We start from the raw sequence: 14,892 nt of genomic DNA on the forward strand, positions 1-14,892 counted from the left end.
TAGCAGTCAGTAGCTAATCAGTGACTTGAGGGGGGCCATATGGGGCATAACTGTTCAGTTAGTTTGCATTTGAATCTGACCTGCGTGCTCACAAACAACAGAATAGTTATGTCCCATGTGGCCCCCCCTAAAGTCACTGACTAAGAGGTGAGAGAGCTGAAAGCAGGAAGTAAAGTTCTGCTCATTATGTTAGGCATCTGCCCACTCCAGCCTTTATAGATTACATATTTGCCTAACTAACTATATTGCAAATATTTTTTATTTTGCGCAGTCTATCCATTTTACACAGTTTAATTTTTACACTGAACTGTTCTATGGCTAAACCTTAAACATGAATATGGCTAGAAATGTCATATTTTATATCATGAACTTATTGCATTAGCCTGAATGTTAAGCATCTCTCTAGCAGTAATGATCCAGGCCTTCAGAGCTGTTATAGAAACTCCCCATCTTAAATTTTGTTAGACGTGTCAGTGACACTGCACATGCTCAGTGTGCTCTGGGCAGCTGTTGAGAATCTAAGCTTAGGGTTTTTGCAAATTATCATGCAGAAAATTAGGTTTGCCTGTATTATATGCTGATGCTACAGGGTTGGTGAATCAATTCTGATGCAGAATGTTATGTACTAATAATCTGTATTATTTACTAATCTGCCTTATTCTGTGAATCGGGGTAGAGATGCACTGAATCCAGGATTCAGCCAACATTTTGCCTTTTTCAGCAGGATTTGGCCGAATCCACACCTCTGGGAAATGGAAATATTTTGTAAAATGTAGCACATGGTTGTCTTTAACCCGAGGATTCGGGGTTCGCCCAGATCCTAAAATAGTGGATTAATTGCATCCCTAGTGATAATATTTTTCCTTCTACTTGAAAAATCATGCAACATCACTTATACAGTTGTTGAGATGCAATTATCTGGCATTTTCTGACATTTTTTTTTCTCTGCATTCTATTGCTTTGTGCTGTTTATTAACTGGAAAATCTGTATATTCTCCAGTTGTGAAAATTGAGAAACTTACCTGTCCATTCTAAGCTGGCAGACAATATTTAATACATCAACAACACCTTTCTCTTCCAGTTGACAACAGCCAATTGATGTTGAGATGAAACAGCCAGTCCTACCGATTCCAGCACTAAAATTTAAACAAACGGATTAAAGATACTGGGCATTAATAGTAAAAAAAAAATTTGCAAAAGTAAGAATAAATCTTGCATTCCGGAATGCAACAAATAACGTCCATTGTGTGGTTTATTACACTGCAAAATTTGGAGTTTGCGCAGTTGTAAAACCAGGTTGAAGGTGGTATAATTTTTGTTGTTGTGGAAACCAACATTTACGCCGCAAGGTGTTTGGAAAGTATATTTGCTGTGCGCAAAGGAAACATTATTCATACAGAGGAAACGTGGTTCACATTATGCATTTTTTTAAACTACTGCTGTTTATTAGAACAGCATTGCATGTTGAACTTGAGCTATCTTTTTTAGAGGAGTGGATGTCTAATGCAATAGCCAGAATACTGCTTTCTCTTTTACAGCTCTCTGACCTGTCAATAACTCAATGACTTGAGGAAGGGGGGGGGGGGGCATATGGGACATTACTGTTTTAAAATCTGAACTGTGTGCTCAGGATCAAAATCAAACTAAGCGAACAGTAATGTCCCATATGCTCCCCCCCCCCCTCAAGTCACTGACTAACTTAGAGGCTAGAAAGCAGAAGCTTTTAAAGATTAAATTTTTGCCGAACTAACTATATTAGAAACATTTTTTATTTTGCATAGCCCATCTATTTACCCAGTTTTATTCTTACCCTAAACTGTTCTTTTAAAGTGATCATTTACAAATTTATGTGCACAATCAAGGTACATCCAATACTGGTCCACAGACCTTAACAAACACACTGATGCTTTTTAGTCATATTTTCAACCAAATTAACCTTGGGCACCATACCAGAAAATAGCAAAGAATAGCTTATGATTCATACAGAGTCTACTATATAAGAGACATGAACAGTATATCAAGGATATAAGAGACCGGTAACTACTATATTGATGTTTTTATCTATATCCTTTTTATAAGTCACAATAGTGATATAGTATGGCACTTGGAAAACGCAGCAATGCATGTAGTTTGTCCTTTTTAATTTCTTTATCCTCTCAAAATACATTGAAATAGTGAGTAGATGATCAGTGCCTTTAATGAACATGACTCACTTTTGGATTTTATGTTTGCAATAGGTGGTTCATACCACCTAGGATGACACAATGAAAAATTAGTAGAAAAGGGTTAGGTCAGGCAAACACATGCAATAATGTAACCTATAAAACTAACCAGCAACAAGCATTGATCCATCTACCATAGTTAATGGAGTCAAGTCAAGCATCTATAGCTGCTCTCAGCACTGGGCCAAGCCATGTGAGCATAAATGACTGGACAAGCAGGTTTGTGTGGCTGAAGCATCCCCATGGGTGGAGGAAGGTAATGTGGGGGATAGGGGGGACATGTGGGCAGTTTGGGGACAAAGGCCTGGACCCCTTAACGTTGTGTCCTAGGCTTGTGCCTCTTCTGCCTACCCCTAGTTCCAGCCCTGGTTGCTTTGAGTTACATATTTTCTCAGGGATTTCTGAGATCTAATTGGTCATCTAGATTGGCAGGCTTTTTTTGTCTCCTATGAGAGCAGCCCTTGAAAAGTTTTGTTGCATTTTATGTCCAAATTAATGACAAGTGGTAACCTGAAATACCAGTGTTTTTTCTACACAAAATAGTTATTGACCTCCTCCTACATGAAAGCATGGTCCTTGAGGAATTCCATTGCATTTGCTCATATTGAGTCCAAACAAATAAAGAACAAAGCTGCAAACAAGCTTACTTTCATCTTAATATAAATTTAGAAAATCTGGTTTATGGATTGGACATATTATGCAATAAAAAAATAGACATTAAAGGAAATAGGTCTTTTTTTTAACTTCAGGTGTGTCAAGCAAATGTCTGTAAACTGGTGTTTATGTGCTATGTATGAGACAAACACACCTAATATTGGGTGTATATAAATTAAGTTAACACTAAAAAAAAGTTTAAAAAACTCTGCAAATGATTCCAGTATTAAAATCTGAAATTACTGAAAGAACCTTTAAACCTGTAAACCTGCTCTCTGTGCATTTTGTCATTAAACCCTTGTGGTGTTGGAGTTTTGTAATATAGAGTGAACAAAGTAATATCTACATATCTTTCTTTCATATTACCTGCAATGCACTACTACAGGGCCCCGTCCTGAAAAATTCTTCCTGTCTTCTTGCACATCCAACATAAGCTGCAGGAGAGGTTGGGCACTGTCTGGAGTCTTGTGATCGGGCCATGATGTGTACCAGTAATGTTTAACAGTACGAGACTGACTCCCTTGCTATAAGAGAATTATATTTACACTTAAAGTGAATACAGTGGACCACTAAATTTAAACAATCTATGGTATTAGAATCAATGTTCTCTAGATGGAAAGTACATGATTTAATCCTTGTAATGATACTTGTAACATTGCACTTGTAGATTATATAGTTAATAATGTACCCCCTAATGTAAAATATAAGGAAATTCAGTCAGCAAGCAGTTCTATGAGGACATAAAATCACGAGGCCAATGGGGGCACTTTATTTATTATAATACACAAGTTTTAATGAGTCATGTGACCGAAAATACATCATTAAGCACCAGTTATAACCGATGACATCACTAAGTACTGTTTATAATAATATAATTTACAGGATGTTCTTAGTTCTTGTGTATTAGTCAAGAATAACCTATATTAGCAGCATTCTAGTACAAGTTTGTTAATTGAAGATTCTGGAACAACTGTAAATGAGTGAAAAAGTGTGCCGGAAGAGAAACTGAACATCAGACAAAGTGATGGTAGGGGGAAAGAGCACAGTGGTGTGGAAGCAGAGGGAGAGAAAGAGAGAGAGAAGAGTTAAGGAAGGAGAGGATGAAGGGGAATAGATAATGGAAGCTAGAATATCAGGGACACAGAATAGAAGGAAATAACTCTGAGCAGAGCCAGAACTATTATGGAGAGGGGAGTGGGTCAGGTACAGGTATAGAAGCTGAAACATTGGGAGACATGGATGGTACCCATAACTATGAAGTATATAAAGTATATGGGGCTGATACAGGGGCATACTGCACAATTATTAAATATTAGTAAAGAATCTCTTATTCATTGGAGGGATAAAAAATTAGCAGTGAAATAGTAGGGAAGTAATGGATGGCAGAGCAGCAGGAAGATTTATTCAATCAATGGCCGCTTGTTGGAGTGGCAAAGGGGGCCTAGGGTAGAGAGAGAAGAGAGTATGGAGATAAACTATACATACATAAATATATCAAGTGGAAAAGAGCATGGAATTAAGAGTGAACAATAGGAGACAGTGGACACCAGGAAAGGACAGGGAAGGAGATTGGAAGAGAAAGTGACATCAGGGAAGGAGCCACCCTTCCTCAGCTGCATTATAAACTGTGTTGTTCTTGACATATACAGATTTCCTGTGATTAACTACTAGCAATACTATTGCATGGAGGGGTGAGTAATATGACTTCAGTTGGTAAAATTGATGAGCCTGTGATCTGTCCTTCGCCTAGTGACACAAGCTGTAAATACATGAGTGGTAACCATTAATCTCATTCTATTTTACCTTTAGTGTAAGATTCCGGATGGTATAATAATCACATTCTTTTACACTATTAACTAGGACCTCAACACCTCCATATATGCCTCTCTTTTCTGGCCAGTAAAGAACACATTTCTGTAAAGTAAATAAAAAAGAAATGTCAATGTTTTTTAGGGATACTGGAAATAAATATATACAATGCTTAGCCATAGCTTCTCACAAGAAGGGGGTTTTGCTTTGATTATTCATAATAAGACTGAAAGGAATGTCTGCTAAAATACTTGTAATTCACTATTGTTCACTGTTCAGTATAAATACAGCATAATGTACATGTCAACAAAATGCCTAGGCAGACAAAGCTCAGACACAATCAGCAAGTCAGTCTGCAAAATGGTTTATCTGTTACTAAAGTATAACTTACAGGTGGTTGTCCTGTGACAAGGCCTCAGATATTTATATATGGGTTTTAGTATTGGTAGATATATCCCTTTTTATATATGTTACATCGGTTTAAGCAAACAGATTTAATGACTCTCTTAAATGAGATCCCAGATCCTTATGCCTTGCATACCTATTTATTTATAGTACAGATTATAAGAACTTATAACCTATATAAGATCACTGTTTTCAATATTCTAAAATGTACTGTAGAAATATTCTCTCAGCCATGCTATGTATATAAATACATAAATACACACGTATATATATATATATATATATATATATATATACATACACTGTATATATATATATATAGGTGCTCGAGAGAGGGTCAGCACTCACAGGACTTATATAAACAAATTATATTTATTAAAGAGGAGACTAATGTTTCGGCTACCACTCTAGCCTTTATCACCACTTTGATAAAGGCTAGAGTGCTAGCCGAAACGTTAGTCTCCTCTTTAATAAAAATAATTTTGTTTATATAAGTCCTGTGAGTGCTGACCCTCTCTCAAGCACTTTCAACTTTATTTGGACCTGCACCCAGGCAACAGCAACTTATCTATACGTGAGTGCCGGCATTTACTTGGAAGTTTATATATATATATATACAGTATATATTTATTTATATATGCATGGCAACATCTTCCGCCTAATGAAAGTCATTGAGGGGCCCTCTCTTTGAAGCAAATGTTGGTAATAAGTTGTTATTTACCCCAAACTGTTTGCGCTCCTAGACTGTTACTGTAATACAAGGAAAAACTTTAAAAAAAAGATATGGCATTTCATTCATAAGACAACCTGAATGCTTATTTTATTAATACATGGTTAAATAGACCGCTAAATGACCTTAGCTATGAAAAATAAGCTTTACCTTTACTGATAATCTTTGTAATGTAGCTACAAACACTTACCCCAAAGCCAATTATGAACTACAATTATGAGACTAGGTACATACAGATGCACTTTTATGGGATTAGCACAGTCTTTTATCTTTAAAGGAATTCTCAAAATGATTATTTGCTACAAGTAAAAAAAGTAAAAAAAAAAATACATATATGTGTATATTCAACTAGTGATTGCTAGCTACATAAGTAGTATCAGGCTGTATCTGTAAGCTCATGGACTCTGGTATGGTAATGAACTGACCTGTTGTATTTTCCTGCAAAAAGCATTTCAGAAGGGTCTGTAGGCTTCAACAGCTACATTCAATGTCTGCCTCTAATCTCAGTGTTAGACTTGCTTATAAGTTGTTAAGGGGTAAAAAAAAACCATTTCAATTCAGCTGCCACCCATTGTAAAAATGTTCTCATTGTAAAGTTATCTGATCTTCAGGCCTTACTCCTCCCTATGAAACTAAGGGAAATTATAAACATGGGAAAACAAAGGTCTAAAAATACAGTTGCACCCTCTATGGCCTCACTGCTTTATTCAGATCATACACTTCTATGATTAAGAAATCAGTGTCTCCCTGAAGATCTAGGCGGCCCCTGCTAATTTGCAAGCTTACATTTTCTTCTAGAAAAAATTGACATGTTGCAGATTTGCACAATAATAGGGCTAGCCTTTAGGGAAAGACCCCCAAAAAAGTGCAGGACTATAGCAGATTTCACTCTTCTATCCAAGTTCTGTTTGGCTGGCATATACTGTAACATTCTATACAAAAATAAATGGTTTAAAACCTGACTATGAAATGTGTGCGATATCAGGTATAGAGCAATACCCTTAGGAATAGGAGGAATAGTATATTGCCGAAATAGCCACCAAGTCTAACACCAAGTTTTATAATATATTGATATTGATGACAAAAATCCAGCACAACAAATGTACAAATTTATCTAGAGATATATATATATAATTTAGTAACTGACTCTACCAAGTAATTTATAAAAAAATCTGTAGCACCACTTATAATACTATAGGGATTATTTACTAATGCAAGTGGAATGTGCAAGGAGCAAAAAGATAATTTACCATTTTCCAGGGTGCAAGTACTAGAACAATAACAGGGTCAGCTCAGGGAATGCTGCTCTCTACTGTATATCTGAATGACATGCAAACTGGCAGCACTATATTTAGGCCACAGGACACAGGTCTCTAGAAAATGGAGCACAGAGACCTGCAACAGCTTATACAATGCAGGACGCATTGGCCATTTTTTGCACTTTGCACACTATGTCCTGCATTGTAAATGATCCCTCTTTTTTTAACCATAGAATTCCAATAGCAAATTATTCGCTAGTTTTTGTATGACTGGTGTCAATGTGGGTGTGATTTCATGATTTTCTGTGGGCAAAAAAAACATTAGGAGGGGTGTGTGGGCTTTATTAGGAGGAGAGGTAAAGAAGCAAACATGTTTGTAAATAACTTTTAAATTGGCACAGTTTTGCACCATGAGAAATATATGCTGGCTTTATGCCCTGTTACTTTATCTATCAACAATTATTTAGAACTGTATCAGCAAAAACAAATGTAGGGAAGTGCTAATTTACACTTTCCCCAAACACACAACCCTGTGACTTTAAATCTGGAGCAACCAAAAACATGGCTGCTGACTGTACTGCAAAGGGACAGTTCCCAGTCACAGCCTGGCCCAATCAGCAGGGGGGATTGGCTTCTGACCTTGTGACCCTGCTGAAAGAGCTTTGGAGCCAAAAAGATATGAAAGTGAGGCAGATCTGATTCAGGAAGAGAGGAGAAGGAAAGCATGGACTCTGCACAGTATTACTGAGAGCTGCCTGAGGTTTCTCCATCTTTCCTGTGAGTGTTCCTGTGATCTGTACAAGTAGGGAGCTAGGGTTCCACCTGTAGAACAATCTATTATATATAGGGAACCCCATAATCAGAGCATAGGGAGTTAGTTAACCCTTCCCATTCAGCCATTTAGTGAATGGGATTACTGCAGCAGGCCTGAGCTATTGTTAGGGTAGTAATCCCTGTATGATAGTTAGGACTTCAGCCCTGTAGTGAGTTACCAGCGTGTACACTGGATCTGGATGTGGGATTACCCATCAGCCTCCGTGACACCTGCAGTGAATCTCCATCAGGATCCCAAGAAGCCTTTCTCTACTCCAACATCTCAAGCTCAGTGAGGATTAAAGCTGCCAGACTGCTTCCCTGCATCTGCTCTGCCCCACAGGATCTATTCCCCTTTCACTGCCACCAGGAGTTGGTGAGGTTTTACAGTTACACACCCCGGGGTGCTACAATCTGGTGTTGCAACACATAACTCTGTTACCCCTACCTTCATACAAGGAGTTAACCTGTGCACACTCAAGGTTCTTAAAGTGACAGGGGACATATCTTACACAAAGGGTAATAGTGTCAAATATTATATGTGTTATGTGAAACTGTTATTCACTGTTTTCATTTCATTGCATCTTGCATATATATTACAATTTATTTCATATCTATCAATTGTGTGGTTTATTTCCATTGCATTTGGTATATTAATCACTGCTGTTGCAGTTCCCAGGGAGTTGTTGCCCACTAATACATGGTTTAGCCCTGGGTGGAGGCACTTAAACTTTCCAAATCCCGCAAATCTCCCACTTAGCGGAGGCTTGGGATTTTTCCTGTTTGCGCCCCAGTGTGGCCCTGGATATCAGTGCCAAGAAAGGGTTACACAAATATACCAGTTTATCTTTTCCATAACTTCTATTTGATGACTCTCTATTTTCTATTCTAATTTTCCAGTTAAAGAGTAATGACTTTTTGTTCTATTCTACTTCTTTTTATGGTTCATTACCTCAATACCAATTCAATACCATTTGAGATTTGAAAATGTGCTGGAACTGAATTATTTTTCCTTTTTAATAGGCTGCTACTAAATTCCACATACTACAAGGAATATTAGCAGTCAGGTCAGATGCATGCTTCATGGTATAAAAGGCATAATATGGTAACTGCTTACAGTATGAGAAGCTGATTTATTAAAATTGAAGATAAAGTTTTGCCTTGGCTGAAAAACTGTGGCAAAAATATTTTTGCAAATATTTTTGGGATTTAGCCTGTTTTTAAAAAAGTATTTTCATAATTGTCATAAAAATCTTTTAAATATGCAGCATTCAAGTTTAAAGAGAAAAAAAAAAAAATTAAATCAACTTTAGGTTAGTTTTTTGTTTTGCTTATTAGTAAATCAGACTCCAGTTATAGATAAGTGACAAATGTTTCAAACAGGGTAAAAAAAATCAGATCACTTTTTAAATTAGTAATTTTCATTTTTATTAGCACTAGTGCTTTTCTGATAGCCATATACAAAGTCAGTCAAAGAACTACTAAATACCTCATTTTTTTCTTTCAGTTTGGTGATCATAACAATAACTGGGACATCTTCTTGCCACACCATTTGCCAGAAGTCATTCACAGTGTTAATCATGGGACCTTGTGTGGCAATAAAAGCTTTGTCTTCTCCACCATAACCCTACAGCGCAAAATCACTTTTTAGATGGTATAACATGTTATGCAACATCTATTAATTGATTCAAGCAAAACAATGATTTGGCTATTTGTGCACAAACAGGCAACACATCTTAAATAATGAATAATTGTTCTCATTAAGTAATTCCTATCCTCCAAAACATGACACAACTTGCTTTACACTATTGATCTTTAACTGTGCCACTATGCAGTCAATAAAAAGGAATGGTTTAATTTCACTCTAATACAAGGCCCTGAGAATTTAACCAAAAGCACTTATGAAGTTGGCTTTTTGAACCTGCAGATCTGGGCAATTCCCTACCAGATAATGGTTGGGTGGATTATTGTTTTAGCCCCTACACAAGTCAATAAATTGCCGGCATAATCTGGAACCTCCATATTGTCAGTCGGTGATGCTCCTTGTATTGCTAGAATAACTGTGTTGCTCAGTATTACAGTTTTAGGATATGAGTAATATTAGGCAAAAAAAAACAAATTTTAGTAAGCATAAACCTAAATACATACAATGTAAAGGTGTGTGATTGCACTTCAACATAGTCAAGAAATGGCTAGGAATTCTCACATAGGCTAGAAATGAAAATTGAAATGAAACAAAAATGGCGGATAGGCTATACAGTATGTGCTAGTAGCAAACAACAATATAAACACAATAAATGGGTCTTACCCTAATATAATTAGCATTTATATAGGTGCTTAATGCATCATTTGCGTTCTTTGTTTTCAAACATACTCTGCTAACTGGATCTAAATAAAAGTAGCAAGAAAAGAGTTAATTATTACAAATCTTTATTTTAATAACACTTAGGTGCACTGATTCTTAGTGTTTTATTAAAACCGGACAAAATACAATCTGGAACGTCTCGCTGTTTCTCCGTAACTGACTCATTTTATTTCCCACCTGTAGACAGAATGGCCATTTGGTTTCAGGAGAAAAAGTTTGTTTAATGCATCATAAATTTTACAACCAGAAGCATTTATGGAAGACATGGGTACTGTAGAGAGGGTTAGAGATTGATGCAATAACAGAATGGAGACAGTTACTCTTTGTGGTTTCCTAGGGTGATTGAAATATATATGAATACAACATCGGACTGGCCCACAAAAAGTATCTGTGTGGAAGCCACAAAAAGTAATTGTGTCCATTCTGTTGTCGCCTTAATTTCTAACCTTACAATGATATATATGAATACAGCGCCGTACTGGACCAGCGGGGCACCAGGACCACATCCTGCCTGGGACTAGGGTGGGAGATAAATTTGCAGGGGCTATGGTGGGATGGCAGGACTTTCATCAGGGGCAGAAGGGGCCTATGACAGCAGTAGAGGGGCCCAGCAGCTGGGGTGGTGGGGCCCAGAGATGACAGCACCTGTTGAGCCCAGCACACGCCAGCCCAACACTGTATGAATATTTTAATAGCTTTTAGCAAAACTGAAGCTTAACAGATGTTTGTCGTTCTACATATGGGAGTGTGAAAACCCAAACAATTACCTTTTACTAGGACTACAACAGATGCATTATGTGCTCCACCTGAACTGCATCCAATGTGCACTACTTTCTTACTCTTCAGCTACACGTCAAAATTAGAATACAATGTATATTTAAAGCTACCACAAAATCTACCACATTTCAATTATTTTAGATTATGGGCATGCAATACACACTTACAGCAGGAACAAAATTATTAGGAAAATGTTGTGTATTTCTAAAGTGATAGTTGCACCACACGATAACAGTTCATTTGTATGAATGTTTGCAATCTAAACGTTCTTTGGCAAAAAACACAGCCATGCAAATAACTGACTGATATAAAACATCCAAGGCAACATCACAGTTAGATAAATGTTAATTTCATTTTTCAAGTGGTGGCAGCACAGTCTGCCACTGGTCTTTTATTAATTAGTGTGTTCGGTACACATTTTTTCCATTCCATATTTGCCTAAATCAGCATGGTATTTGATTTATTGCATTTTATCTATTTGTCTATATATGTCTTTTATCTATTTAGTGCACTTTACAAAGGATGTTTACTTGTACACATTAGTGCCTGCTCCTATGGAGGTTATAATGTATTACCCTATCGCAGTGCTGTCCAATTGGCGGCCCGCGACCCCCCTCTGTGTGGCCCCCCACCTGTCTGGTTGCTTTGATGGCTTACCTTTGTGTAAACTTTAAATGGTATCAGTATTGAGATCAACTGCCCCCCTGCATGGTTCTCACCTCAGATTCAGGCTGTAATCCCCCTGTATTGTTTAAAAATGTATTCCCATGTACTTTTCACACCTTTTAATCTCTGCATTGTTCACCCCCTGCAGTGTTCACACCTCAGGCTCAGGCTGTAATCACCCACATTGTTCCCCTGTTCACACCTCAGGAGCAGTAGAAACCCACAAATAAACCCTGCACACTATAAAAAGAACATATACTGTGGTGGTACTGCAAGTTTTTTAATATATAGTTATTGTGCAGACTGTAGGAGCAGTACCAGCATTGTGTCACTGTAGGCTGCCTGTGTGTGCCATACTCTGCCTGCCCTATGCTGCCTGTATGTGCCATACACACAGGCAGCATAGGACAGGCAGAGTATGGCACACACAGGCAGGATAGGGAAGGCAAAGTATGGCACACACAGGCAGGGTAGGGAAGGCAGAGTATGGCACATGCAGGGTATGGCACACACAGGCAGGGTATGGCACACACAGGCAGGGTAGGGCAGGCAGAGTATGGCACACACAGGCAAGGTAGGACAGGCAGGGTAGGGCAGGCAGAGTATGGCACACACAGGCAGGGTAGGGAAGGCAGAGTATGGCACACAGAGGCAGCATAGGGCAGGCAGAGTATGGCACACACAGGCAGGGTAGGGGAGGCAGAGTATGGCAGGTTTTTGCTGTACTACCACCATTAATATGGCTATGGTCATGCGATAACATGGGTGTGGTTTCAAGTGGGTGTGTTTTTAAAAAGGGCAGTGGCCAAAACTAGCCTCCATTATCGGCCCTCCACCATGGAGGCCGAAAAAATTCCGGCCCTCGGTAGCACAGAAGTTGGACAGCACTGCCCTATCGCATCAACAACAATGCACACACAATATGGGCTAAGGTTGGTTTTATCAGAAGCTGATTGCCAATTTGTTTTTGGACTATAAAAGGAAACCACAGGAAGATATTTACACAAACAATAAGAGAACATACAAAACTCCACTTAGACAGTGAATAGAACCCAAGACCCTAGCAGCCCACTATTGCCTCTAAGCACTATACAAAACAACTACTAACAGAGGTCACAGTAGGGAAACCCTTCTTTAAAGAAATTAATTACAAAACAATGATATGTACCATGACAGATATAATTCAAAGACTGTAACTGTAACGTCTTTCACATTAAATTTGTGGCAAGGAGATTAACTTATTTGGGAAGAGGCTGTGATCTAGGGTACTGTGTTTTATTGTATTCTGGACAAAAAAACTCCTATGCATAGTCATTTAATCCTACAGCGTATCCATTAGACAGATACTTTGATAACACACAATATTTTAAAAACTTTGAAAATGATATTAATAACAGGTTCTTATGGTTATGGAATTTTTGTTTCTTTTGATTATGGCATTATTTCTTGTCTACTGATTATGTAGATTTGCACCAGTTATCACATCACTGTCTAAATATTTATTGTAAAATTCTCCTGTATAATTGTGAATCTACTTTATAAGAAATATTTTCATGAAAAACAACATTTTGGACAAAAACCACATCTAATAGCTTTGGTTTTTTAAACTTTTTTGAATTCTGTAAAATATGTGTACTTACGAACCATTTTAGCAGAATTTATCATTTTTCTCCAAACATTCCAAAAATCCTTATGTGATTTGGACACCTAAAGGTGGTCCTAGATGTTTATGTGCTAAAAGGGAGCTTCCCTGCAAGTTAACAGCAACCACTAGATGGCGCTGTGCTAAAAGTATAAAAAGGGATGACTCCTATGTTCAGCAGGTTTTAGTCCTGGGATCTCCCCTCTGTTAAGAGGTGTTCAACAGGCTTGTGCTCTAGTTAGGAGATTTTGGTAATAGGTCGCTCTAGGAGTGACAGGCAGGATATTTAGATGGGCAGAGATCACCCCACCAGGAGTAAGAGGGGTTAAGCACTCATGGCTGGAGTTTAGGGTAGTTAGGTGGCCACCAGGGAACAGCGTGGGTACAGCGTGCACCTGGGGCTGCAAGAAGCTATTTTCACTGTGTAAGCACATGTTAACTGATTCTAGGTGGCCACCAGGGAGATTCCTAATCGAAACCTAGGCGAGAGTACCGGTGTGAGTCCTTGTGGAGGGTCAGCCTGGCGGGAGTACTGGGGAGACCCCTAAGAGAAGGTCTCTTGGCGAGAGTGCCGGGGGGAGCTCCTAGATACGATCATCTGGCGGGAGTACCGTGGGTAGCCCTAAGAGAGAGGTTCTCTAAGAGAGAAGTAAAGGAGAAGTGTAACCTGAACTGTTTTGTGTAACATATCCTGGAAGTCCTGCCTGCTCTCAATAAAGCAAGGTCATCTGTTTCATCATCATAACCAGTGTCTTGGCTCTTCAAACACAGAGGATCCTCAACTGCCTGGTAAGCAGCTACCCCAAGGGAGGGGCAAGGTACCGGGAGTTGCAGGGAGTCCCTGTCCAAGGAGGACAGTACAGAGTTTCCCAGGGAGGGGGGTTATAGTTCTACCTGTACCTACCCTGGGTGGAGGCACGCCATTCAGTAATACTGTACCTGTTCCCTCATAGTAATCGGCTCAAGGCTCCTGTAGAGCCAAAAGTAAGCCATTGGAGGCACAAGTAGCAGCACCACGTTCTAAAGTGGGCTACATTAAGATACCATATAAGGGGTCCAACAGCTGGACCTGAGACAATGCTCATATATACACTTAACATGTCAGCCACCATTAGAAGCCTATAATGTAACTCTAAGAAAATGCTTAAAAACTTTGTGTCTAACTTACTTGGCAATATAGTTTTATATCGATTTTTGGTTCCATGGCTTGGAATATTAAGTTCTTTGGGATCCACAAAATTCATTGGTATTTCCTGTTGCAAAAGAACAAATTTGAATACTATGTTAAAAATGTACTTCCTAAGCAAATTTTCTTACTGACAGTGATACATTGCTAATGACATTTGTTTGGTATTTCTGGCACCAAACATTTTCACTAAACTGTAACGAGAATTAGCAATGACCTAGAACACAGCTATATTCTTTTGCCTAGTTAAAATGTCATTAGTTCAGGGGTTCTGTCTCAAATGCAAAGGCTGCGATAATGAATCATAATATACACAGACAGTCTCACTATGTAGACAGGACATCATGTCAACAGAATGCCATTA

The 14,892-nt window shown here is 38.4% G+C and overlaps 1 protein-coding gene across 1 annotated transcript in view; it reads right to left on the reverse strand.

The window, feature by feature from the left end:
* The window catches only part of ptprr (protein tyrosine phosphatase receptor type R), an 85,676-nt gene that overhangs the window by 10,961 nt on the left and 59,823 nt on the right, over nucleotides 1-14,892 (reverse strand). The window contains exons 8-13 of the mRNA NM_001103009.1: nucleotides 14,511-14,595; nucleotides 10,201-10,280; nucleotides 9,382-9,519; nucleotides 4,680-4,790; nucleotides 3,243-3,400; nucleotides 1,023-1,136 (exon numbers count right to left, since the gene is read on the reverse strand). Of these exons, the coding sequence (NP_001096479.1) occupies nucleotides 1,023-1,136; nucleotides 3,243-3,400; nucleotides 4,680-4,790; nucleotides 9,382-9,519; nucleotides 10,201-10,280; nucleotides 14,511-14,595 (686 nt within the window). The remainder of the gene's footprint in view (nucleotides 1-1,022; nucleotides 1,137-3,242; nucleotides 3,401-4,679; nucleotides 4,791-9,381; nucleotides 9,520-10,200; nucleotides 10,281-14,510; nucleotides 14,596-14,892) is intronic.

This window comes from Xenopus tropicalis, chromosome 3, assembly GCF_000004195.4.
Source record: "Xenopus tropicalis strain Nigerian chromosome 3, UCB_Xtro_10.0, whole genome shotgun sequence".
NCBI lineage: Eukaryota > Metazoa > Chordata > Amphibia > Anura > Pipidae > Xenopus > Xenopus tropicalis.